This window comes from Coenobita brevimanus, chromosome 28 (genome assembly GCF_032717465.1).
Source record: "Coenobita brevimanus isolate Jiangsu-jjx chromosome 28, ASM3271746v2, whole genome shotgun sequence".
Lineage (NCBI taxonomy): Eukaryota > Metazoa > Arthropoda > Malacostraca > Decapoda > Coenobitidae > Coenobita > Coenobita brevimanus.
In genome coordinates, this window is record NC_136981.1 from 7,855,532 (window position 1) to 7,880,046 (window position 24,515).

Consider the following 24,515-nt stretch of genomic DNA (forward strand, 5'->3'; position numbering starts at 1 on the left):
AGACAAGTATTACAGTAGGTGAGGTGGCAGCAGCATCAATGCACAGACAATGCATGACTTAAGCACAGTTTTGTTCACTTTATACCTTTAGTTATTTGCACATCACCTTAAAGAACAGTGCTCTTCCTTTTGTTTAGATCTGGGGTCCATAAAAGCAGTAGACAAGTAGTTCAGTAGGCAAGGTGGCAGCAGCAGCAATCCACAAACAGTGCATGACTTTAGCACAACACCAGGTTACCGCCCATTGCCTACACGCCACCCACCCACATTACAGGCAGTGTCTTCCAGCATGCTACCTCGTGCTTTGTTGTGTATCCAAAATGGCGGTGGCCACTTCCCACACCCGTAACACACAACCACTCTGAGAAAATACCCGGTCAAGAAGGTATGTCTCGCTTTTCATAACAGCATCTCTCTCTCTTTTATTTATTTTTTTTCTCTCTGTCTCTACTCCTGCACAAAGTTATTGACGGTTCTATAGGGTCTTATTGACAAGCTTTGATAATATATAATGGCATGCTAATAAACTACATATACGTATATATATTAGTTTGCTTTGCTGCCATATTTGTTTCCATAGGTAGATTTGACGTTTTCAGAGCCATCCTATTCTTTTCCTAGTGTGCTAAGTTAGTAAGCTATAGCCACAGTATTTATGTTGAACACAACTGCTTTGATTGCTGTAATTTATGCCGACCCTCTGCATATTCTTGCCTTGTTTATATTTTATTTAGTTTAATTTCTTCTGATTGCTTCCTCCCCCCTTCCCCATCCATGATAACACGTTGTAATGAGTTAGCCATAAATGGCAGGATCCCATCCCCTCCTTAATCATGTTATCAGTCTCTTCCTCCCACGAAACTTTATTCATTTTGTTTCACTGAAGCTCACAAAACTGTGGTAATTATTTTGTGTACATTACTCGTATTATTCTATGCTTCTCCAAACAGACTCAGCCCCGTACTATGTGACGTCACTGCCAAACTCATCATCCACCTCCTCACCCAAACGCTACTTGGCGTACCTTGCTGCCTTCAGCCGCCTGGCCACTCTTCGTCAGGTGTACGACTACCTGGCCACCAAACTTAGGCTGAGGGTGGAGGATATGAGGCTTTGGTACATCAAGGAGGAGGTGAGACAGTACCACCACACTTTAGTACTGTACTATTCTAAACCTGACAGATCCCTAAGTACTTCCAGCTCAGTTGATGGCCAGGTATGGGTAGATTGAAAAGTTGATTTTTAGAGTTTTTGTTCAAACTGGCAAGAGGTTTCTATCTCCTTTCTGCTCAGGTGATGACCAACTGTTGTTAGATTGGAGGGTTGATTTTTAGCATGTTTGAATCTAACAGAGATTCCTAATTTCTTTCAGTTTAGTTGATAGCCAGGTGTGTTAGATTGCAGAGGTGATTTTTGTCATGATTGTTTTAACAAGACATAAATTTCTAACAGCTATTAGCCCAGTTCCCAGTATTGTTAGATTTGAGGAAATTTAACTAGTTACCAAGGAGAGTCATTCCTATTTCATAACGTAGGCTAATGAACTCTCATGCAGCCACAACTTAGTATTCAAGTGGCGCAATTCCGTAGGGTAAAAACAAACTGACCAACCTAACTTATTATTGGTGGGGAGTAAGTAGAGAGAGCACTCCCATCTGCTTTCTGGTTCACTGCCAACTTATTACTCTTGGCTTCTTTGATTTATTGCAAGTGAGAAGTGGACAATTTCATCACTTCTGCAGACATATGAAAATGAGTCACCTGAAGAGTACAACTTGGGTTGCTGTAGGAAGTAGGTGAACATATGAACAAGTATACAGGCAGAACAGTAATGTAGAAATAGTTATGATAGGTGTAGTTAAGAGAGATGCTTTCACGTGATAGCACTGATAAAATTTAGTGGGTGATGATGATAAATGTATAGTTGATGTTTACCGTCATGTTATTTCCTCACTATGATGTTATTTCTTGTAGCCTGGTGGGATGGTTTTGCTAGAGGAGGACGAGAGCAGCCTTGAGGAGGTTGGTGTGGGTGACCTTGCCTCAGTGTTGGTAGAGGTGCGGAACAAGGACCTCACGTGGCCAGAGGAGATGAGCCAGATCACCGCCGCATCATCACGTGCTCTTCGTACCCAGTCCACCCACAGTATGTTTGGAGAGCTTTCTTAAACCATATCAGTGCAAAAGGCCTTGGCTTATCAGTTGGAGCCAGGATGCCGTGGGCTTGAATGATGAGTGAATGGAAGTGTGGCCCATTGAATTGGGCAAACTTAGGCTGTCTGGACACTACTACTCCTCACCCCGCCTTAGGTTGGGAAAAGAGGTCCAGATGATGATGGTGATGATAAGTAAAATTGTCTTATAGCTGCAAAAACATATCGCTGGATCTCAGTTTTCTTTTTTGTCTCTCTCTTTTTCCTCTGGTAATAATGTGAACGGTTACGCTATTGCTGTTTTTTTTTTATATATAAGAAAATATCAAGCATGCCTTGTTACATAATGCAAGATACTGACAAGAACCCTCTTTCTTTTCATACAATTTGTCCTTTATTTGTTTGTTTGTCATTTTTTTTTAGGAAATTTTAATTAATGTTAGTGTTCAGTCTTGCAGCCTTATTTCACCCCTAACAGGTGTAAAGGAGAAGGGTGTAACTGGCCTGAACAACCTGGGTAATACTTGTTTCTTGAATGCGGCGCTGCAGTGCTGCTCCAACACACATCCCCTCACTGTGTATTTCATCAGCAACATGCATCTGTATGAGTTGAACCTTGACAACCCTTGTGGCTCCAAGGGTCACATGGCACGACAGTACGGCAGCCTCATGCAGGAGCTGTGGGCAGGCGGGGCACGCACTGTGGCACCTCTCAAACTCAGGGTAGGGGCAATGGCAGTTTTGTTTTGAGTTGATTAGTTACATTTTTGTAGTGAAGTTATTAGATTGGGAGGGGGGGGCATAGCTGTAGCAGTGGGCGTAGGAATAAAATTGTCATCTTGATCATGCATGCTGAGTTGTAACAATAGATTAACACTAGGATATGATGCTAGTCTTGAAGAAATGTTATGGCATGGCTGTAAAGCTGTAGCATTGTTTTTTTCCTCCATCAGTTACATGAAATAATTTGCAAAATGATGAAAATCTGGGTCAGTCTAAGGTAAAAGAGTATAATATTTGTTCATTGGTAATTACTTTTTAGCTTTTGGTATTATTGCACTAAAAACAAGATTATGTTAACCTGTTTTTCCGGCCCACCCTTCTAGTGGACTATAGGGAAGTACAGCGGTAACTTCACCGGGTTCCAGCAACATGACTCACAGGAGTTGCTGGCATTCCTCTTAGATGGCCTACATGAGGACCTCAACCGTGTCCACAACAAACCCTACGTCGAACTGAAGGACTCGGAGGGACGGCCAGACACGCTTGTGGCGCAGGAGGTGAATGGCCAGGGTTAGATTAGTAGCTGGTGTTATTTTTGGTTGGGGAAAATTTGATTCCAGGCAGTTGTGGTCCCTATTGCAACTCTCAGTGAAGAAGAGGAGATACAGATGGCAAAAGGAAAGTTGATCTGCAGGGAAGTACTTGCCAGTCTTTGACTTGATCTCCATTTTGCCAGTGAGGAAGGCTGTGGTTATTAAAAAAAAAAAAAAAATGGAATGGTGCAAAAGAAGTGATTAATGGTTGTTGGGAGAGTTGGGATATGTTTTTGGCATGTCAGTGTGGATAAACTCAGATTGGGCCACATAGGGAAATCTGTTCTCCTGTTCTTGTTAAGCCATCCATCTCTTTTATGCAGTCCACCTATGTAGAGTCACTTAAGAAACTAGTCAATTCTTCTTGTTTCAGGCGTGGGAGAATCACATCCTGCGCAACAAGTCCATCATAGTGGATCTGTTCCATGGCCAGCTGAAGAGTAAAGTGACGTGTCGAGTGTGTGGCAACGAGAGCGCCCGCTTTGACCCCTTCACCTACCTCACACTCCAGCTACCCATGGAGAGCTTTGTGCACCTTGAAGTTATAGGTAAGATGGAAAAGAGAAGTGGGAGACCAAGGATGAGATAGACTGGAAAGATTTATGAGGGAGGGCTGTGTGTGTTGCCAGAGACATTAGATCACCTTTGTACCAATGCAGCTTCGATTATATTGTACTTGCAGTGGTGAGGCTTGATGGCAGCGTACCAGTGAAGTATGGACTGCGGCTGAACAGTGACAGTCGATACTATGACGTGAAACAGCACCTACATGTCCTCACCAGCATCCCACCACACCAAATTATGCTCAGTGAACTTGCCAATGCTCAGATTAAGGTAATCCATTTTGGTCTTACATAGTTGCTCATTCTAGCTACCTACACCATTGTGCAAAGGCATTGCTATCTCCAGTTGTTGATGGACTGCTAAGAATAGGGAAGGAGTTGAGGAATTTTTTATAACCAGGCAGCAGATCTCCCCGACTATAAAAATACCACCACTGGAGAGCACCCCTCTCCAGTGCCTGCTGATGGTAAAGACTAAAATGCTTAAGCCAAGCCAAATTCTGGCCAGTGAATGCAAAAAAGCCCTTTAGAAATTTATGGGATAAATTTATATTGACACTTAAGCTATGCAACATTTGCAGTACGTCCTGAGTGATGAAGGTCGTGTACGAGGGGCTAGCTCAGGTGTGGCACTCTTTGCGTACGAGTTGCCATCTTCACCTCCACCCAGCAGCCAGAGTGAGGTGCGGTCTGCCACTCGCAGTGCACGGGATCGCTCAGCCTTCTCTCACATTCAGCGCTCTACTCACCACAGCTCACCATGTCTCAGAGGTAACACTACTTCTCTCACAGCAACATCCATATTACCACTTTGATGTTTAGGGACCTTAAGGTAGGCTGCTTTCGTCCAGTACTTTTAACCACTTCAGTATTGGATGCCAACTGCGTATTCCAGGTGTACTCCATATTCACCTAAGGGCACACACAAGCACAAGATTTTTTTTTTTTTTCCCCTGGTTAAATAAGGTAGAATTGGGAGAAAATGCCATGAGGTGCTTAGCTGCCGAGTTCATCTTTGAATCTTGGGCCTTTGGGCCCGTGACAGACTATTTATCCAGTGTCCACAGATACAAGGCAGATATGCCAACTGCAGCAAAAGAAATACTGTAACACTAATGTAATATTATCCTTCAGATGCCATCGTAAGCCCAACCCACAGCAATGGAACAACAGACAGCGTCATCTCCTCACCCAGCACCCTCCAGTTCAGCCACTCCAGTCTCCAGTCTAGTCACCCGCCCTCACATCAGGTTAGTTAGTGCCTCTGAGCATGTGTGAGCCACTGGACTTATCAATGAAGGCTCCTACTTCTGTCAACTAGTCTGTCTATGCATAATCTGTCTTATATCTATCTGTCTATCTGTCTGGCTATATGCCTATGTACCTACCTACCTATTTGTCAGTCTGTCTGTGTGTCTGTCTATATAACTCTGTTGTTATCTTTATCTTGCTGTCAAACATTCTGTCTATCTGTATACTGTATCTCTCTCTCTATCCATCTGTTTATATATTTATCTGCATATGCCATTGTCTTTGTATCTCAGAGGAGGGGCCGCAGATAGATTGCCACCATATCATCCTGTTGTTCACCATCTGGTTGCCCTCCCTGTAACTCATCTTGCCCTCATTCATATACCTCTCCATTCATCTTTGCACCTTATCCTCACTTTCCCCCTGCACAGACGAAAGCCGGATGCAGGGGTTCTTTTCCAGCATCTTTATTTTAATGTTGATATTGAATTTATGTCCTATTGTCATGTGCCTGCCTTCACTTTTGAGGCCTCATGTGCTGTGCTGTAGGTCAGTAATTGAATGAAACAGGTATGATACAATTTTTTTTTTTTTTCCAGTAAACTCCATTAGTGGAAAAAAGGTCTTGATGATGATGATGATGATTATCTATATTTCCTTTATGAATTAACCCCTAATGGTAGCTGGCAACAGCCATGGATGCCGACCAGTGTCAGTGATATTGGTATCCATTTAGCATGGACTGTAGATAACTGAGTTTAGTATTTGTAGTGATACTCGAGTGTCCAGTAATAGACATCCCACTCCCTGTAATTTACCTTACCTGTGTCGTAATTAATTCCCTCTAACGCCACCTCCTAACCTCCCAGGGATAGTTAGCAACCTCATACGGCAGAGTAATTAAACCATCTTACTCTCACTGTGAGCTGTTAACTCACTTTCCCCACACAACACTAAGAGATAGACCTAAGATTATTGGTTTGAGGTTCAGCCAAGTGACCCAGATGTTAAGGGATTGAACAGAAATGGTGCCAGGGGTCTTACAGTATAAATGTTGCCATTAGGCAAACAAGGCTGACATATGTAAATATGAACAAAGTCATTTATAAAAAAGAAAGAAAGAAAGAAAGAAAGAAAAAGACAAACTGGAGCTTTGTTAATAAACTGAATCCTTTACCTGTAAATCCATATAAGATGTCATTGTTGTGGCCCCAGGCTCATCTTGATGTGAACCCAGTGGACTGCAAGAAACCGGCCACTTCAGCTGGTCGCTCCCAGAGATCTTATGTTGAGGTTATACAGGTGTTGATGGTATACCTCTGTTGTGAGAGTGAGGTGCATGAGGTAAGTATGTTGTGGTATGAGAGGCTGTACTACTGTGAGGACATAGTGGATTGTTTGCGAGTTGTATTTTGTGGTGGTATGAAAGCTGTGTAGGTTGACGGCTGTGTTGTACAGTTATCCCATGGTTATAGCAGTTTTTATTATCACCACTAGCTGAAAATCAGCACTCCTGCCTTTATCATGCAGTTTTGGGCTAAAAAAAAACATTTAATGCGTATCTGAGCTGGTTTCTGCAAACAGTGTTTATGCGAAATCTGTGGTTTCTGATGGCTTTGAGGAATGCAAAGGTGAGGCATTACTGGAGGAGCCTACCCCAGGTGGTGGAAACCACAAACTCTCCATCCTTTAGCCTCAGAACCCCTTATATCAAGCCCATCTCAGGTCTCTATTTGGTACATGTTTCTTTCTTTTTGTGCCCATTTCCATCAGTTTCTGTTGGCCTGACCATGCCTGTGTGGGTTTCTGATACATACTATAACTGTGTATATGTATTTAGTGGGTCTAAATTATTGTAGAAGAGAAAATTTTGTTGTACAAGTGAGATGCAATTTCATCGTCATGCACTAGGTGTGGCACCAATTATGTACGATAACCAGGGGATCACTGCAGTGTGGCTTGATGCATTTGTCTCTGGGAAGAAAAACAGTTTGTATGGCATGAATGTTGGTATGGTGCTGTTTGGATGGTGGTTTTGAATGGCTGTGGTTGGTATATGTTAAGGGTAGTGTTGGTTGGAGGAGGTGGGATGTTGTTGAGCCAATTTGTAGTGTTGGGAAGTTGTTTGTTTTTGCTATTTTGTAGCATTGGGAAGTTGTTTGTTTTTCCAGGATGTTGTGTTGGGAGGTTGTTGGTTTTTGCAGTTTTGTAGTGTAGGGAAGTTGTTTGTGTTTCTGTGTCTGTGGTAAGGGATGGAACAACAAAGTTAACTGTGGGAGGGATCTCATAACAAATGAGTATGGATGAATTGTGCACCTCTTACATTCATGTGGGCCTTGCTTGGGAGTACTTTTATTTTTAGTGTAAATTACCTTTGTTTTTGGTCTTTGGAAAACCTGCTTTTGTTCATAAAGCTGGTTTTATTGATTTTTTATTTTTTATTTATTTATTTTATTGGCTTCTCCATGTTTGTTGCCATCAGTGAGGGCAAGCTTAATCTCAAGTAATTTATTGTTGATGAGATAAACTGTTAATAGACTGTTTTCACTTATTCCTTTTGTTGCCTCGTGGTACTGCCTGTCAATGTATACAAGACTTAGATACCAAGTATGCAGGGTATGCCACAATCATCAATGCACTTAACTCGCCCTCCATTTCTGTACTGTGTAAGTGGTTACAGTGTTATTTAAAAGCATAATATGATTATTTGATACAACTGAGCATTATTGTAGTACTCCCTACTGTTAAAAAAAAAAAGAAAAAAAAAAAAGACAGCTTTCCTGTGTCATTCAAGAACACACAGCCATCCCTAAACTTGTGTCCAAACAGCATCCATCACAAATCCCTTCCAGGCATTTGTCTCACAGAAACTGTCCTTCCCAGAGAAACCTGAGTGAACCTAGCAGAGATGTGTTGTGTTCACCACCCTTTATTTCAGTATCAAGAAACATATTAGTTATAAAGAGTCAGCTGTGTCCTCAGTGCAATGCTATACTTCACACCCCAACACACTGATTAACTTAATGCAGCACACACTGATGACACAGACAGCTCTTTAACTTAAACATAATTGTCTGTGGGAGCACCTGGCTAAAGTGTTCACTTTTATGCTGTCCATTGGATTCAGATCCAGATGAGCCTGAGGCCACAACAAGAAAATAAAAAAACTATAGCAACAAAGAGTTGTCCATCCCTGATTGGCATTTTTGAGCAGTAAACCACAGCCATCCCGTGGCTATAAACTCTTATGGACCACTTACTGTAGAAATGCCTTAACCCACTAAACCACCAAGTATCTGTTTGGTTATTTGGTTACCACCCAGAACAGTAAATAGCTTCTTATGCAGAAATAAACAGTTTTGCTTGTCATTCAGTGTAGTCACTTGAAGGTAGCACTACATCAAGTGAGTTGATGGTGGGCATCCCATTAGACAGAGTTGAAAAAAATGGTATTATTTGTACGCCATGGGATGGACAATAAATATTGGTGTTTTGGGTTATAAGTTTAAAGTATACTAGCCTTATATTGCTAAACTCTCCCTTGTTCTAAGTGGGGCGGTTTGTAAAGTTCTTCAAATACATTTATGTCATTGTGTTTCATTCATAAAGGCTCCAACATGCTTGCATGGGTCACCTTGGTTACACAATGACAACTTTGCATGCTGCTTGATCTCTTGCAGCCTCTCTTTTTTTAGTCTTTTATCCCTGCGATCACCCCTTGTCCCAGGTCTTTTTCAATCTGTCTCTTGTAGCCGAACCCTCAACCCTTACACCTCTCACCCTTCACACCCATTTGTCATTCTCCATCCTCTGCAGGTGCTCATACCATCTGACTCTGCCTCTTCTCATCACAGCACTAATACTTTCAAGTCCCATCCTTCCTCTCAACTCTTCATTCACAGTCCAAACTCCCCCAGGCCTGTCAATCAGTAGATAGCTAATGTATTTTGTGTGCGCAAAAGGAGTCGGCCAGTATCAAAGGAGCAGAAGACAGCTTCAGTACCCACTCAAAGAATGCTGTTAGTAAGGAAACCAACATCAGTGACAACAAGGAGAGTCACAGCCTGAGCAGCACCAGCAGCAATAAAGACAACCACAGCATCAGCAGCACCAGCAGCAGCCTGGCGTCCTCTGAGGGGCCCCTTGCTGCCTCGTTCTCCTCCTCCATACAGCACGACAATGACCTCCATAACACACAGAAGGGCTTCATCATCGCCTTCCACAGAAAAATGGTATGACTTGAGGTGTGGGTGTTTTGTTGTTACAGGTGTGGTAAAAGAAAAGAAAAGAGAGAGAGAGAGAGAGGCATAAGTACTTTTTTTTTTTCTTTCTTTCTTTCTTTTTTCTAGCACTGAGCTATGGGATATAAGCTGCAAAAGGATGAAAATGTAGGCCAAGTTTCAGTAGAAGAACTATGATAGAGATTTTTATTTTATTTGAAGTCTGACTGCCATTATTAAGTGTGTGTGTGTGGGGGGGGGGTCTGAATTCTAGTTGTTTTGTTGCACTTTATTTAGTTAATAAAGTACCAACTGAAATGGAGTAATTTGAACTGCTAATACTGAAGCATAAGCAGTTTTAAAATATGTTGCATCCAGTATATGAACTGCCAATAATGAGACATACGTATATTTTTAAAATTTATGTATATACTTTATGTAGACTGATAGTGTTTTGAAGTACAGTATAGTCATTCTTTTAAAATTTATATTTGTACTGTGTATGATCTGTCATTACTAAAGCATGTGCACACTTTAAAAATGTATGTAGGTACTGTATGTGAACTGGCAGTTTTGAAGTTTTTTTTTTTTTTCCCCCACCCCATAGATGAGACAAGAGGTGTACTTCCTGTCCTCACAAAAGACGCGACCCAGTTTATTTGGTCTTCCGCTGGTTGTTCCATGCAGTGCCGGCACCACACACCAGGTCAGTTGCCAGCATTTTTATTTATTTAAGTTTACTGTTATTGTTTGAATGGTGGATGAGTAAGAGTGTGGTCTGCCCACTTGTACAGATTTTTTTTTTTTTTTTTTCCCCTCGCCTCATTCAAGAGTGGAAAAATAGGAAATGGATGATGAGATAATGATGAAGAAATTAAAAAGTATATGCCATTTTGCTTGCATTTTTTTAACGTCTCTATACCCGTTTTTTTCTCTTGTCTATACATGTATACAGTAATCCCGCATATTTCGCGGTAGTTACGTTCTTGTAACCCCCGCGAAAAGTCAATTCCGCGAATACTCTATTAACAATTGAAAACTTGCACTTGTGTCCACCATGCTGCCCATCACACAGTCCATGTCCATACTGACTGCGAGACAATTCCCCGTCAGACAATTCCCCGTCAAAACATGGATGATTCCCCTTCAGAACAATTCGCACCCTGGACGATTCCCCGCCATTCTATAAATATACTGATCAATACTTTCATCAATATACTTATTATTAATTAATCAATACTTTAATAACTATATTTCAGGGGGATCCAGCAAAGTCTATGTTCAGTAGCGTAGGTTCTGGATATTATTTATTAGTTGCACCTTTAGTCAATAATTAACTTGTTTCTTCCTCGTTGTAGTCACCTTTGAATTATATTCTAGCGTCACCCATAGCTATCTTCATTAATGAAGGCGAATTGTTTTGTGTTTGTTGTGACTGCGAATTGTCCCGAAACCTCCATACTCATCCCGAAATACCTTCTTACAAGATTGAAAGCACATACTCCATTATGAAGGAAAAACGTAAACACCGTACTGTAATACACAATTATCTACACATTTATTAACAAAACAGTACAAAATAAAAAGATGCATTAACTGGTGATAGCAAACACTCGCACGGTCGTTTCTTAGCTTGTCCAGTAACACAATTTTCTCTGCTAAGGTCATAACTTGATCGTTTTGTCACTCTGGAGTTCTTACTAATTGTATTATTAGCCTTTGGTGAGGCTGCCTTACGTCCTGGGGCCATGTGGAAAGCAAGTGGGAGGCAAGAGGCTTATATCATAGTGTGGTTACAACCACAACAGCCACTTAAGGCAGTCAGGCGTGGACTGAAGAATGCGGGACAGAGAGCAGTGTTGCCATATCCAAACAACGAAATTATGCTAGGGCAATGAAAAAATTATGCTAGATTGAGCATATTTGTTCCAAGTAAAAAATGAATTATGCTAACTTGAAGCTAAATGATAAAATTCTATACATATTCGTGCAACATATTAATTATGTATTGTTTACTATGAAAATATTAAAATGAACCTACATACAGTAAGAGGATAAATATCGGTATCTACCCATACTGCTTTTTCCCACGAAACTTACGTTTTTCTGATGGATTTTGATGTGATTCGTTCGATTTTGAGCATCTTTGGGGAATCGGGGGTTATAGGGAGGGGGGGAAACACAGAAAATGGTCATTTCCGACTGAAATGAAGCTGAAAATCGAATGAATCATACCAAAATCCATCGGAAAAACCAAGGTTTCATGGGTAAAGTACAAAGCTCAAACTTATCCTAACCTAACCGAACCTAACCTAAAACCTAACCTAACCTAATCCAACCTAACCTAACCTAACCTAATCCAACGCAACCAAGCCCAAACTGAAAGTAACCAACTATTCAAACATCTTACCTTATTCGTCTCTCTCTCTCTCTCTCTGATTTGTAGCTTTTATAAAATTATTCTAAAAATATTCCATTCCATTCTAAATTATGCTAGAATGATTCTAAAACTTCTGATATGCTAAAATATATTCCAGACTCGAAAATTTGATCAAAATTATGCTAAAAGAATAAAATTATGCTAGATATGGTAACACTGGCAGAGGGGCCACGGGAAAGGGGCAGAGGGTGGCGTGAGTTTACCGCGCTACAATTGGAAGCTGCAGGAATTTCAATTTTTTTTTTTTTCTGTATATTCAAGGATATTTTTGTTGAACTTATTAATGCTAAGAAAATCCGCGAGAGGGCAAAACCGTAGACAAAAAATCCGCAAAAAATGCGGGATTACTGTATTGTGTGTATCCGTGTATCACTGTACTGCATCTGGTACTATATCTATCTGGTTTGTTCTCTCCTTCTCTTTTTTCTGTGTATGTGTTATGTTCTTATCCATCTATTACTCAATTATCTGTTTGTTTATGGCCTTGTAACTTCTTGGTTGGTGTGTCTTTCCCCATTCAGGACCTGTACCAGGGTGTGTGGACGCAGGTGTCACGGTTGGTGTCGCCTCTCCCACCCTCGGAGTCTGCCATGCCCAACCATGCCCAAGACTGGTCAGTTCTTTTATTATAGGCTGAATCATCAATCATTTTGCCTTGAGAAAAGAGATCATTTTAAAGAAGGAAAGTTATTAGTATTGTACATCTCTGTGTTTAGGTTGGTAAAGTCTGTGATTGTGAGGTTGGGATGGCTGTTATGCTGACGCAATTCATGTAATTCTTGTTTGAGGATGCTCATGTTTTTTCATGGTGAAGCTGGTTCACATGTGTGATCGGTGCAGTTAATTGTTTTTGTTAAAGGTTTGTTTTGTGTATGTTCAGCATTTTCATGTCATTTTGATGATGTGGGGGTCCAGTTGAGACTGACATAGTTTATTTACGTAGATGTTTGTTTATATTGTTATACAGGAGTAAGAAGTAGTGATGATATAGGCTTTCACACATTTTTTATTATTGTAGTCACTCTGAATAAACTCCTGGATTAGACCTATGGCAGTAGAGAGAAATATGTGTAAGTATACTGACATGTAGGCAAACCTCTTAACTAAGGGAGATAAAGTAAATGAATAAAAGCTGATTCAGTGTTCCAGATATACACACTTAAAAAAAGAGGACATAATAGAATGTTGTGAATCAGTACTAGCTTGTTATGGGTATGTGCCTTCTTGCTTTAAGGTTTTCCATTGATAAAGATTTGTCAGGACTAAGTAGTTTAGTCTTGGGCTCATATGCTACTGTTGGGACAGTAAAGGAATGGCTGAGAGAGAGTATATACAGTAAACAGAAATGTATGACTGTGTTCTATTTTGATGGTGTTGTCTTCCTGTGTTTCAGTGATGACTCCCTAGGGTACGAGTTCCCGTTTGTGCTGCGTGCTGTGGAGCGGGAGGGCCTGCAGTGTGCGTGGTGCCCCTGGTATAAGTTCTGTCGGGGCTGCCACCTGCCGTGTGACCAGGAAATCTTTAGCCCTGCCGCTGCCTTCCTTGCCATTGACTGGGACCCCACTGCACTGCACCTCAGATACCAGACAGCGCTAGAGAGGGTGGGTCATATATGTCATTTCCAGCACTTTATTGTGGATCATACTCGTTTCTTTTGTACATGTTATATGGCAATTACACTTTTCTTTTGCCTAATTATATGTTTACACTTGTATATTGTTTTAGTTTATACTAATACAAGAGATTATATTGCATTGTTTATTATATTAAAGTGCATTGTTTGTGCTTCCCTTTACAAACATTAATGCCATGTGTGTTCACTGTATGTGCATTTGTGTTCTCTTTCATTTGCTTGATTTTAAAATAAAAGACTTTACCCATTTACTATTTCTTTTTAAAAATTGCAGACAGTGCTTTTAGTATGTGGTGCAGAGCTCCATGGCTACTAATAATCTGATGTGTGATATTATTTTTCTTTTTCTTAGGAGTTTTTTTTTTTTTTTTTTTTTTTTTAAGTGAAGAAAATATGATGCTAGTGAATATGTTTATATGTACCTGTAGAGTATGACTGTGAATGCATGAGTCAATTAATGCACAGCTAATGTTTTAAGGAGAGGCAGAAGGATCAGTCTTGGCATAATTAATTTCTAAATGGACATAACTTGGCTTGGGTTATTAGTATTGCATGCAGAATAAGAACGTCATGTTTAGAAAAGTTGCATTCACATGTATTGTGAGTTAAAATAAATTTAATCTCTTTGTTATTCAATTACAGTTATTCTGATTTTGTAATTATTCATTAATCATTTTCTTCCCTGGTGTCCCAGGTATTTGTGGAACACAGCAGCGTAGATGAGATGCGGCGGAGACACGTGGAACCAATAGCGCTGTCAGACTGCTTGGAGGCTTTCTGCTCAGAGGAAACACTTGAGTATTCCTGTGACAAGTGTAAGAAGGTCCAGCAGGCTGCCAAGAAACTCCAGATCTGGCGACTCCCACCCATTTTGGTCAGTGCAGCAACATCTCTCACTTGTTTGTGTGGGAGTGGGGGGAAAAAAATATGGGGATTTTCCACAATATCACTTTAATTTAAGCAAGAACAGAAACAAAAAAGTATTTATTTATTTGCTTGTGAAGTAGATTTAAAATTTCCAGAAGTGATCAGGTGAAGGATGTGTTACCATTCTGACTGGCAGTATATTATGGTTTTCCAACCTTTGTTTGTATCTTTGGCAAGTTTTGGATCCTAGCCATCTTATATTTAACTGGGAAATAGAGTTATGTTAGTAGTGATAATGATGACAATGATGATTATTCCCATTACACAATAATTTAATGATTATCCTCTTTGAGAGTCACCACATCACATATCACCTCATTGGCTCCTTCAGTCCATTGATGTATATTTTGCTTCTGTTTTTGTTTGATGTATTTTTATTCAGCTCGAGGTGTATGTATGTCAAGTTCAAGTTTGAGAAGGTGAAAGTGGCAGTGATTGTAGCGTATGCACCGTGTGAGGACAGGAGTGAGAGAGAGAAAGACATGTTTTGGGATGAGCTGGGTGAAGTAGTGGGAGAAATGCCCTGGAGCTATAAAGTGATCGTGATGGCGGATATGAATGGAAGAGTAGACACCGGTCCAGAGGATGGCATAATTGGTTGTTATGGAGTACCAGGAGAAAATGATAATGGGAATTGACTAAAGGATATGTGTCAGGAGAGGAGGTTGTGCATTTGTAATTTGTATTTCAAACACAAAGATGCACGTAAATATACATGGTATAGAGGGAACAGGGATCATGTTGAAAGAAGCCTGATTGATTACGTGCTCGTAGAGAGGTCGATGATGGGAATGGTTGCTGATACGAGGGCTGTGAGAGGACGATGTGGAGGTCTGTCAGATCATATGATTGTGGAATGCAAGATCAAGCTGAGAGGAGTGAGGTGGATCAAGAGAGAGAAGAGCAGTCAGGGTGAAAGACTGAAAGTTGAGAAGCTGAGGATCAAAGAAGTGGCTGATGATTACAGGACCAAAGTAGAGGACGAATTAGAATTACTGAATTGGAATGAAATGGATCTGGACAGACTGTGGAATGCATATAGGGATTGCTTAGTTAGGAATGTAAATGTGGTATGTGGTGTGGCAAGAGTATCAACAAGAAGGGTACAGCATATTGGGATGAGGAGGTTAAGAGAGCGGTGGAGGAAAAGAGGAAGAAGTGGCTAAGTGGTTACAGGATAGGGGTTCAGTTGAAATAAGAACTGAGTATATTGAGAGCAAGAAGCACATAAAGAGACTAGTGAAGAGGAAAAAGAAGGAGGTCAGTGATGATCTGGGAAGAAAAATGTATGCGAACTACTCTGAAAATAGGAAGTTATTCTGGAAAGAGGTGTGGAAATGTAGAAATGAAAGTGGAAAAAAATGTGATAGTGTGAAGGATGCAGATGGTAGGTTACTAACCAATGGAAGTGAAGTAAGAACCAGATGGAAAGAATATTTTGAAAGCCTGATGAATGAGAATAGAGAGACCAGAGCGGCTGTAAACATGATTGGTTTTGGGGATGTGCAGAGAAGGAATGCAGTGCCAGGAGACGTGACACTCGCACAGGTGAAGAGTGCTGTGAAGCGGCTGAAAAATGGGAAAGCAGCTGGGGTTGATGATGTGTATGCAGAGATGCTTAAGTGTAGTGGAGAGAGTGGAATAAAGTGCTTCTTGGAGATATGTAAGAAGGCATGGATGAGTGGAACTGTGTCTGCGGAGTGGAAAAAGGCTGTGATTGTACCCCTGTACAAAAATAAAGGTGAGTGAAGTGAGTGCAAGAATTATCGTGGCATAAGTTTATTGAGTGTGGTAGGGAAGGTATATGGAAGAATTATTATGGAGAAAGTAAGCGAGATGTCAGAAGTCCTTGTGAGTGATGAACAGGGTGGCTTTAGGAGTGGCAGAGGATGTGTGGATCAAGTATTTGCAGTGAGACAGATAGCAGAGAAGGCTTGTGAGAAGGACCATAATGTGTTTATGACATTCATGGATCTGGAAAAAGCATACGACAAAGTAGACAGCAAGGGATTGTGGAAAGTTTTGCACATGTATGGTGTAGATGGTAAGCTGCTAGGTGCTGTCAAGGGTTTTTATGATGGTAGCAAAGCATGTGTAAGGGTTAATGGACATCTAAGTGAATGGTTCACGATTGGTGTGGGCATGCGACAAGGTTATGTGATGTCCCCATGGTTGTTCAATGTATATGTGGATGGGGTGATGAGAGAAGTAAAAACACGAGTAGTGGAGAGAGGGATGGCATTGGTAATGAATGGTGATGGATGGAATACAGTATCTCAAATTTGTTCAATGCTGATGATGCAGTACTGCTTGCAAACACCCGACAAGAACTTGGTAGACTAGTGGAGAGTTTTGCTGATGTCTGTGAGCGTCGTGCCTTGAGAGTTAATGTGGAGAAGAGTAAAGTAATGGTTATTGAGAGAGAAGGGGACTTCCAGTGTGATGTCACAGTGAATGGAGAGAGACTGGAATTGGTGAGAGAGTTTAAATACTTGGGTACAGTGATAGAAAAGAGAGGAAAATGTGCAAAAGAAGTTGAAATGAGAGTGACACAAGGAAGAAAAGTAGCTGGTGCAATGAAGGCCTTGATAAGAAACAGAGGCTTGAGTATTGCAGCTGCATGAGGCTTACATGAGGGGGTGTTAGTGCCAACCCTGACACATGGGTGTGAGACTATGGTGTGGCATGAAAATGAAAAGTCAAGAGTAAGAGCAGTGGAGATGGGACTGTTGAGGAATGTATATGGAGTACAGAGGGTGGATAAGATATGAAATAGTGTGATTCGTGAAGGGTGTGGAATGAGGAAGTCGGTGGACACCAGAATCGAAGAGAGTGTCCTGAAATGGTATGGTCATGTGGAGAGAATGGATAACAATAGAGTGGTGAAAAAGATATACCTGAGCAAATCTGAAGGATGGAGAAGGCGAGGTGGGCCAAGGGAAAGGTGGAGAGATATGGTGGATGAGTGTTTGAGGAAGAGAGGTTTGGAAGTCGGTGAGGCTAGGGAACTGACAAGAGATCGAGCTGGCTGGATGAATGTTGTGAGGAGAAATACATGATCAGGGTGGGAAAGGAGGTCCAGATGATGATGATTTTTATTCAGTTTCTGCTTCATGTCATTTAGAATCTGTACTTAATGTATTGTTATATTGTATTGCTTCCTGTATTTTAAAATTATTTTTCCTTGATGTATTTTGTATTCTGTTTTTATTTGATGTATTTTTATTATCTTCTTGCACTCCTGAATTCATTTTTTTTTTCCTTTTTCTTCTTCTGAAGCTGTTTGATAAAGCCTTCATTAATCACTTTACTGCAGGAGTTTATTCCTACAATTTAACGAAAATTGTTTCTGTGTTAGCAAGAAGTAACATAAAAGACATCATCATAGTGAGCAAGTTAATGTATCATTGTTTTGCAGATTGTGCACCTGAAGCGGTTCCAGTTTGTTGGCAACAAGTGGACCAAGAGCCAGAAAATAGTAACGTTTCCTCTGCGAGACTTTGACCCCACCGAGTACCTTGCCTCAGTGCCCCGCCAGACCATATACATGCACCGCGCTGAGCTGCAGGGGGTTGATCCAGCCACTTACGTCGCCAGCCTCTCTGATAAAGATAATATCTTTCTTGAGATGGTCCCGGAGAATAAGGTAAGTGTCATGGTATATCTAATACAAACGAAATCTGGGGAAGCTGAGTGCATTCAGTTAATGATTGCAGTGTTGTAAATGCCTTGTTCTGTATTTGTTTCCCATGTTTTTCCTATACTTGGTAGTGTTAAAATTGCCATGTAGGTAACTTGATGATCATGAAACTTAATAGTAGCCTGGGGAGTTTTGTAGTGCAACTCCAAGAATGTGTTAAATACAGATTAATAATATTGGAATTGGGTAATGATTTATTGTATAGCATTCCTGATCATGGTAACAAAGTATCACACATCGTTCCTTTCATATAAGAGACTCGAACTTAAAGTTATTGGTACTTGATCCTTGTTGCAGATTATTGAACACATCAAGGGCAATTTTGATGAGGACTTCCCATGCAAAAGTGGAAAGCCCTCCATGAATGGCTCCATCAACGGCAGTTTGTTAAGCACCAGTCCTTGGTAAGTTATGAAGGTGTTGTCACTGAAGTATTGATACCTGTGATTCATTTTATCTGAGATACTGTTAGTGGAAAATAGAGCTCTGATGATGATGATGATGATAATTTACCATTAGCAGTCCCAGTTCTGGTACACCACGTGAGGGTTCCGCTGGGATGTGGGGTGAGGGTGGTGGGGGTGGCGGGCGTCGGCGAATGAGGAACGGGTCGGTGCTGTATGGTGACACCCTCCAGGACTTCCACCAGCACCGCCTTGAGGAAGGTTATGATCCTCTTGACCTCAAGTACAGCCTCTATGCCATTGCTGTGAGTACCTTCCTCACACATTTCACTTGTTAGCAAGTAGAACAGTGGAAATGAGTTATTTGAGAGGAGCCTGTGGAGTTGCATGGAGAGACAGGCTGACAAATGAGGATGTGAAGGAGCATTGTGGTGTGGATGTGGATGTGATAGGAAGCATTTGGAGAAACACACTGAGATGGTTTGGCCATGTGGAGAGGATGGAGAGTGAGGGACTGACAAGGAGAGTGTATGTGAGTGAGGTGGAGGGGGAGAGAGGGAGGGGAAGGCCAAGGATGAGATGGAGGGATGGAGTGGAGAGGGATATGAGAGAGGGGTGTGTGAATCGGGAGCGGGGCAGTGAAATGGCAGGGGGCAGGGTGACGTGGAGGCGATTTGTTTGTGGCCACCCCGTATAAAGGATTCAGGCATCTGGCAGTAGATAGATAGATTATTATTATGTGGTAGGTGGGGGCGCACACCATCCACTCACTCAATGTAGTGCTGCTCTTGGGTGTCTGCCCTTTCCTCCCTTCCATCCTTCTTTCCTTCCATCCTCTTTTGTCTTTCTTTCCTTCATTCTTTCCTCATTTTTCTGCCTGCGGGTGACTTTACACTTCCTCTTCTGTCTGTCACTCCTCCATTCTTTCCTCTTCCTTCTGCTTGTGGACGACTACACTGAGTGACAAGTCAAATGGTTTCCTGTACACCAGGAAGCCATTTACAGTACTATGCTGGGTGGTAACCATATAACCAAATTTTGGGGTCTGGTGGTTTAGTGGGTAATTACGGCACTCCAATCGGATTGAGCCTGTGTAGGTTTATATCAAAGGGATGATTGGGGTTTATTGCTCACATAATGCCACTCAGGGATGAGTGAGGCTGGTCACTATCATCTTAAATGTCAAGACCAACTTGCCTAGCCCGGGTCATCTACACTCTTCATGGAGCAACGTAGGATTGGGTGGTGGATTGATGGATGGATTATTATTATTACTATTATCATTTTATTATTATTGTTATTGGTCAATTTTACTATTATTTCTTATTTCCTGCAGTTGTTCCCAGTAGCCATGTGACTTACTTTTATCTCTGTTAGTATCATAGGTGTTAAGCATTTCATTGTGATGTCATATCTTATTTTGTGTCAGCTGTTGCCCTGTTAACCCCTTCAGTATGAGAATATACTGTTGTGTAATATGTGTTTTAGGCTTAGTGCTGGTACTGGAGAGGTGCCTTCATGTGGTGGCACTGATATGAACTGGTGGTATAGCATGCTGTTTACACAAGTATCCCTAACTCCCTCCCTATCCCCCTAAAAGGAGGATGGGAGACCGGTGCATAGGAACAGTACACTGTAGTCCACTGAGTTTATACTCAAATGAACCTGGGATCCCAACTATTATGTGTACTGTTATTACTACTACTACTAGCCTTACTGCTACCAGACAGTGCTATTGAATTAATGAGATAGAGGGATGGGGTGGAGAGGTATGTGAGAGAGGGGTGTGTGAGTTGGGAGCAGGGCAGTGAAATGGCGAGGGACAGGGCGACGTGGAGGCGATTTGTTTGTGGCCACCCCGAGCGGGATTGAGGCGTCTGGCAATAGATAGAGAGATAGAATCTAATTTATTCTTTTTGAAAAATCTCTCCTAAGCTGAATTTAATAATCTGTAGGTGCCAAGAGTAAGAAGTACTTCATGAGGTTAAAGCAGTTAAATAATGATCAGTTGGTTAGGTTATTGATGATGATGATTGACTAATGACGGATGATGATGACGATTGACTAATGATGGATGATGATGATTGACTAATGATGGATGATGATGACGATACATAGCAGTCTGCTAGAAACTCATTGTGCTTATGTGTTGTGGGCATGGCTCAGTCTGCTGGTGTGAGCAGGAGTGTGGCCGTGGGTGGAGGAAATGAATAAATGATGCTGGACGGACATTGATAATGCCCCCAGCAATTATCCAGCAGTGTTAAGAATGGTGTTATATAAAGACCACCCATACATATATATGTGTGTGTGTGTGTGTGTGTGTGTGTGTGTGTGTGTATTTACCTATTTGTATTTACCTATTTGTAGTATACAGGAATTGAGCAATGCTCGTGTTGTCCTGTCTCCATATCCACATTTATCAAGTCTACCTTTACACACATGATTGTTTTTCTCATGCACCACCTCTTTGTCTAAGTCGTTTCAAATATTTAAGAATATACCTAATTGTGATATACACGGAATGTACTATGCTCGTGGGTTTCCGTCGCTGTTTCTCAATAAGTCGAATTTAACTTTAAACTCGTTTAAGTTTTTAGACTGGACGATCTCTTTGTCCAGGCTATTCCATAAGTCTATACTTCTGTAAGGAAAGCTATATTTCTTGATATCCTTCAAGCAGCTTGACTTTTTCAATTTCATTCCATGTCCTCTTGTTGCTCTCTTATCCCATACAAACAGATCTTCTTTGTCAATTTTATCTACTCCCACCATGGTCCTGAACACCGCAATCATGTCTCCTCTCTTTCTCCTTTCCTCTAACGAAGGCAAATCCAGTTTTTCCAGCCTCTCTCTGTATGACAGGTCTGTCAGACTGGGGACCATCTTGGTTGCTGTTCTTTGTATTCTCTCAATCTTGTTTATATCTTTCTTTTTGTGTGGGGACCACACTACCGCTGCATATTCTAACCTGGGGCGGATCATGGCCACTATCAATTTTTTCATCATTTCCTCATCCATATAATGAAATGCTACTCTTATGTTAGTCAAGAGCTTATAAGTCTCTCCAACTATCTTGTTAATGTGCTTTTCTGGTGACAAACTATCTTGGACCAGCACTCCCAAATCTTTCTCTTCTCTCCTTTTTGTGATTAATTCATTACCCAAAAAATAATTCATTGATGGTCTCCTGGTACTTTTACCCATTTCCAATATTTTACATTTCTTTACATTAAATTTCATTTCCCACGTCCGGCTCCAATTGTGTATCCTATCCAAATCCTCCTGCAGTATTTTACAATCCTCCTCAACCTCTATCTTCCTCAAGATCTTTACATCATCAGCAAACAGACTCGCATAACTGTTCACTCCATCTACCATATCATTTACGTAAATCAGGAACATTACTGGCGCCAACACTGAGCCTTGAGGGACTCCACTTGTTACTTCCCTCCATCCAGACATCTTTTCCTTTATTACTGTCCTCATTTGTCTGTCTCTCAAAAAGTCTCTCATCCATTCCAGAAGTTTCCCCTTTAGTCCTCCTATATATTCTAGTTTCCACATTAGTCTCTTATGAGGTACCTTGTCAAAGGCCTTCTCTAAGTCTAAGTACACACAATCCACCCAACCATCTCTCTCCTGTACCACATCAATCGCTCTTGAGTAAAAGCTCAACAAGTTTGAAACACATGACCTTCCACTTCTGAATCCAAACTGACATTCAGCCAAAATATTCATCTCTTCCAGATATTTTATCCATCTGTCTTTCAGGATTCTCTCACACAATTTTGCGACCATGCTGGTTAGAGACACTGGTCTATAATTCAGGGGTTCTTCCCTGTTTCCTCCCTTGTAAATTGGTACCACATTTGTCCTCTTCCATTCTTTTGGCACTTTCCCCTCTTCCAGTGAGCATACAATTAAGCTGTGAATTTTATCCGCCAGTTGTTCTCTGCATTCCTTCAGTACCCAATTAGAAATTCCATCAGGTCCTGGGGCTTTCCTTACATCTTGAGTTTCCAGTAATTTATACACTTCCTGCACCTCCACTTTTATATCTTTCATCACCGGAACATTTCTAATCACTCCCTCCCCTTCCACAAGCTCCTTTTCTTTAGTGAAAACTGACTGGAAACGTTTGTTCATTATTTCTGCTTGCATTGCCGCATCCTTAAAGACCTCTCCATCTACTTTCAGCTTGGTGATTCCTTCCTTTTGTTTCAGTTTGCCATTAACAAATCTATAAAACAGTTTGGGTTCATCCTTGCATTTGTCAATTATACCTTTTCAAAATTCCTTTCTTCTTCCCTACGTATTCTTGTGTATTCGTTTCTTGTTCTTTTATATTCTTCCTTTGTTCTGTCGTTACCTCTCTTTCTCCAATTGTTCCACGCCTTATCTCTCTCTTTTTTGGCTATCATACACCTTCTATTAAACCACTCCTTTTTCCTGTTTTCTTTCCCTCTTACTCTTGGTACAAATTTTTCCACTCCCAAATTATAGAGGTCTAGAAAGATATCCCACTTCCTCTGTATCTCTCTTGTTTCTCTGAATTTTCTCCAATCCGCATTTTCAAAAAAGTTTCTCAATCCTGTAAAATTTGCTTTGCCAAAGTGTGTGTGTGTGTGTGTGTATGGTTCATTGTTTTGTGCGTTACAGTGCCACACGGGCATCATGGAGGGCGGCCACTACGTGTGTTATGCCAAGAATCCTCAGGGCAAGTGGATATGCTTCAATGACAGCAGCTGCAAGGTAACAGTGTCTTGTATATGTCCAACCTTCTTCATCAGTTTCATTTAATGCACTTCAGAAACCACACATTAGTGTCATTTAATTGTTTTGTTTATAAATCTTCCATCATGTTTGCATGTGTCGGCCTTGGTCACCTGATGGCTGCTCTCCACACTGCTGTTTTTAGCAGTCTCTCTGATCAGTCCTTTATCCCTGAGGTCATACACTATGACCTCATCTATACGGAAACTATACATTAGCTTCATTTAATGCACTACAAACTCCCAGATCCAAACATTAGATTTCCAAAAACCACCACTTAAAAAAAATATATATAATAGTAATGATCATGGTGTAGAGGGATGTTGATATCACATGTCCTTACCCAGTCAATGCCTATTTGAAGACAGTTTTTTTTTTTTTTAAACATGTATAAGTTCAGATGATAAATGACTAATATAAGGTACTTCATTGTATGTACTGTTCTCAAGATTTTAGACTGTTTATTACATAATTTTCTCATAGTTATCATTATGATTCCACTTTCCAATATACTGTACTTCATTTTTTGTGAAGCCTTTGGAAACAAGCATTTTGAATTCGAGTTTGCATTGTATTTGGCAGTACTGGCAAGACTGACACACTTTCAAACCCATGCAGGAAGTGAGTGAGTCGCAGATTGACCTCAATTCAGCCTACATGCTCTTCTACCAACGAGACGGCCTGAGCGTGGAGAAATACTTGCCTAGTGTAGAGGGAAAGGTGCCATACCCCAAGGAAATGGATGAGGAGAGTGAGGCAGAGTACAAGAAACAGTGTGTTATTATGTAAGGTGGCTTGTGTTGGAGGAGGAGGAATGTGTACCTTGAAGGTGAGGGTTATTGTTTTGATTGGAGTGGCTCTTCATATAGAGGGAATAATGCTTGATTATACAGGTTAAATGAATGGTGATGTTATTCACATAGATGACATTGTAAGTCAAGAAAATTAGGAGTAAGTGTGAAGTTTTAAAAGTAGAATGACAGTGATTTGAACTGTGGTGAGATTATGGTATGCATTCTTCCTCAAAGGGAGAGCAATAATGTATTGTCAGACCAGAATGTATAGTGTTATATTTAGGTGGAGTTTTATGGGATTTGGGTAATGTGCAATTATTTAAAAGAAGTTCCTGCAG

The 24,515-nt window shown here is 40.9% G+C and overlaps 1 protein-coding gene across 1 annotated transcript in view; it reads left to right on the forward strand.

The window, feature by feature from the left end:
- Usp32 (Ubiquitin specific protease 32) overlaps positions 1 to 24,172 on the forward strand; it is a 61,878-nt gene extending 37,706 nt beyond the window's left edge. Inside the window, exons 16-34 of the mRNA XM_080268581.1 lie at positions 951 to 1,132; positions 1,975 to 2,146; positions 2,632 to 2,876; positions 3,260 to 3,433; positions 3,843 to 4,017; positions 4,152 to 4,303; positions 4,614 to 4,803; positions 5,167 to 5,282; positions 5,812 to 5,828; positions 9,362 to 9,515; positions 10,111 to 10,209; positions 12,465 to 12,556; positions 13,337 to 13,544; positions 14,271 to 14,450; positions 17,922 to 18,149; positions 18,501 to 18,607; positions 18,726 to 18,912; positions 23,270 to 23,362; positions 24,002 to 24,172. Of these exons, the coding sequence (XP_080124707.1) occupies positions 951 to 1,132; positions 1,975 to 2,146; positions 2,632 to 2,876; positions 3,260 to 3,433; positions 3,843 to 4,017; positions 4,152 to 4,303; positions 4,614 to 4,803; positions 5,167 to 5,282; positions 5,812 to 5,828; positions 9,362 to 9,515; positions 10,111 to 10,209; positions 12,465 to 12,556; positions 13,337 to 13,544; positions 14,271 to 14,450; positions 17,922 to 18,149; positions 18,501 to 18,607; positions 18,726 to 18,912; positions 23,270 to 23,362; positions 24,002 to 24,172 (2,942 nt within the window). The remainder of the gene's footprint in view (positions 1 to 950; positions 1,133 to 1,974; positions 2,147 to 2,631; positions 2,877 to 3,259; positions 3,434 to 3,842; positions 4,018 to 4,151; positions 4,304 to 4,613; positions 4,804 to 5,166; positions 5,283 to 5,811; positions 5,829 to 9,361; positions 9,516 to 10,110; positions 10,210 to 12,464; positions 12,557 to 13,336; positions 13,545 to 14,270; positions 14,451 to 17,921; positions 18,150 to 18,500; positions 18,608 to 18,725; positions 18,913 to 23,269; positions 23,363 to 24,001) is intronic.
- Positions 24,173 to 24,515: the final 343 nt, after the last annotated feature.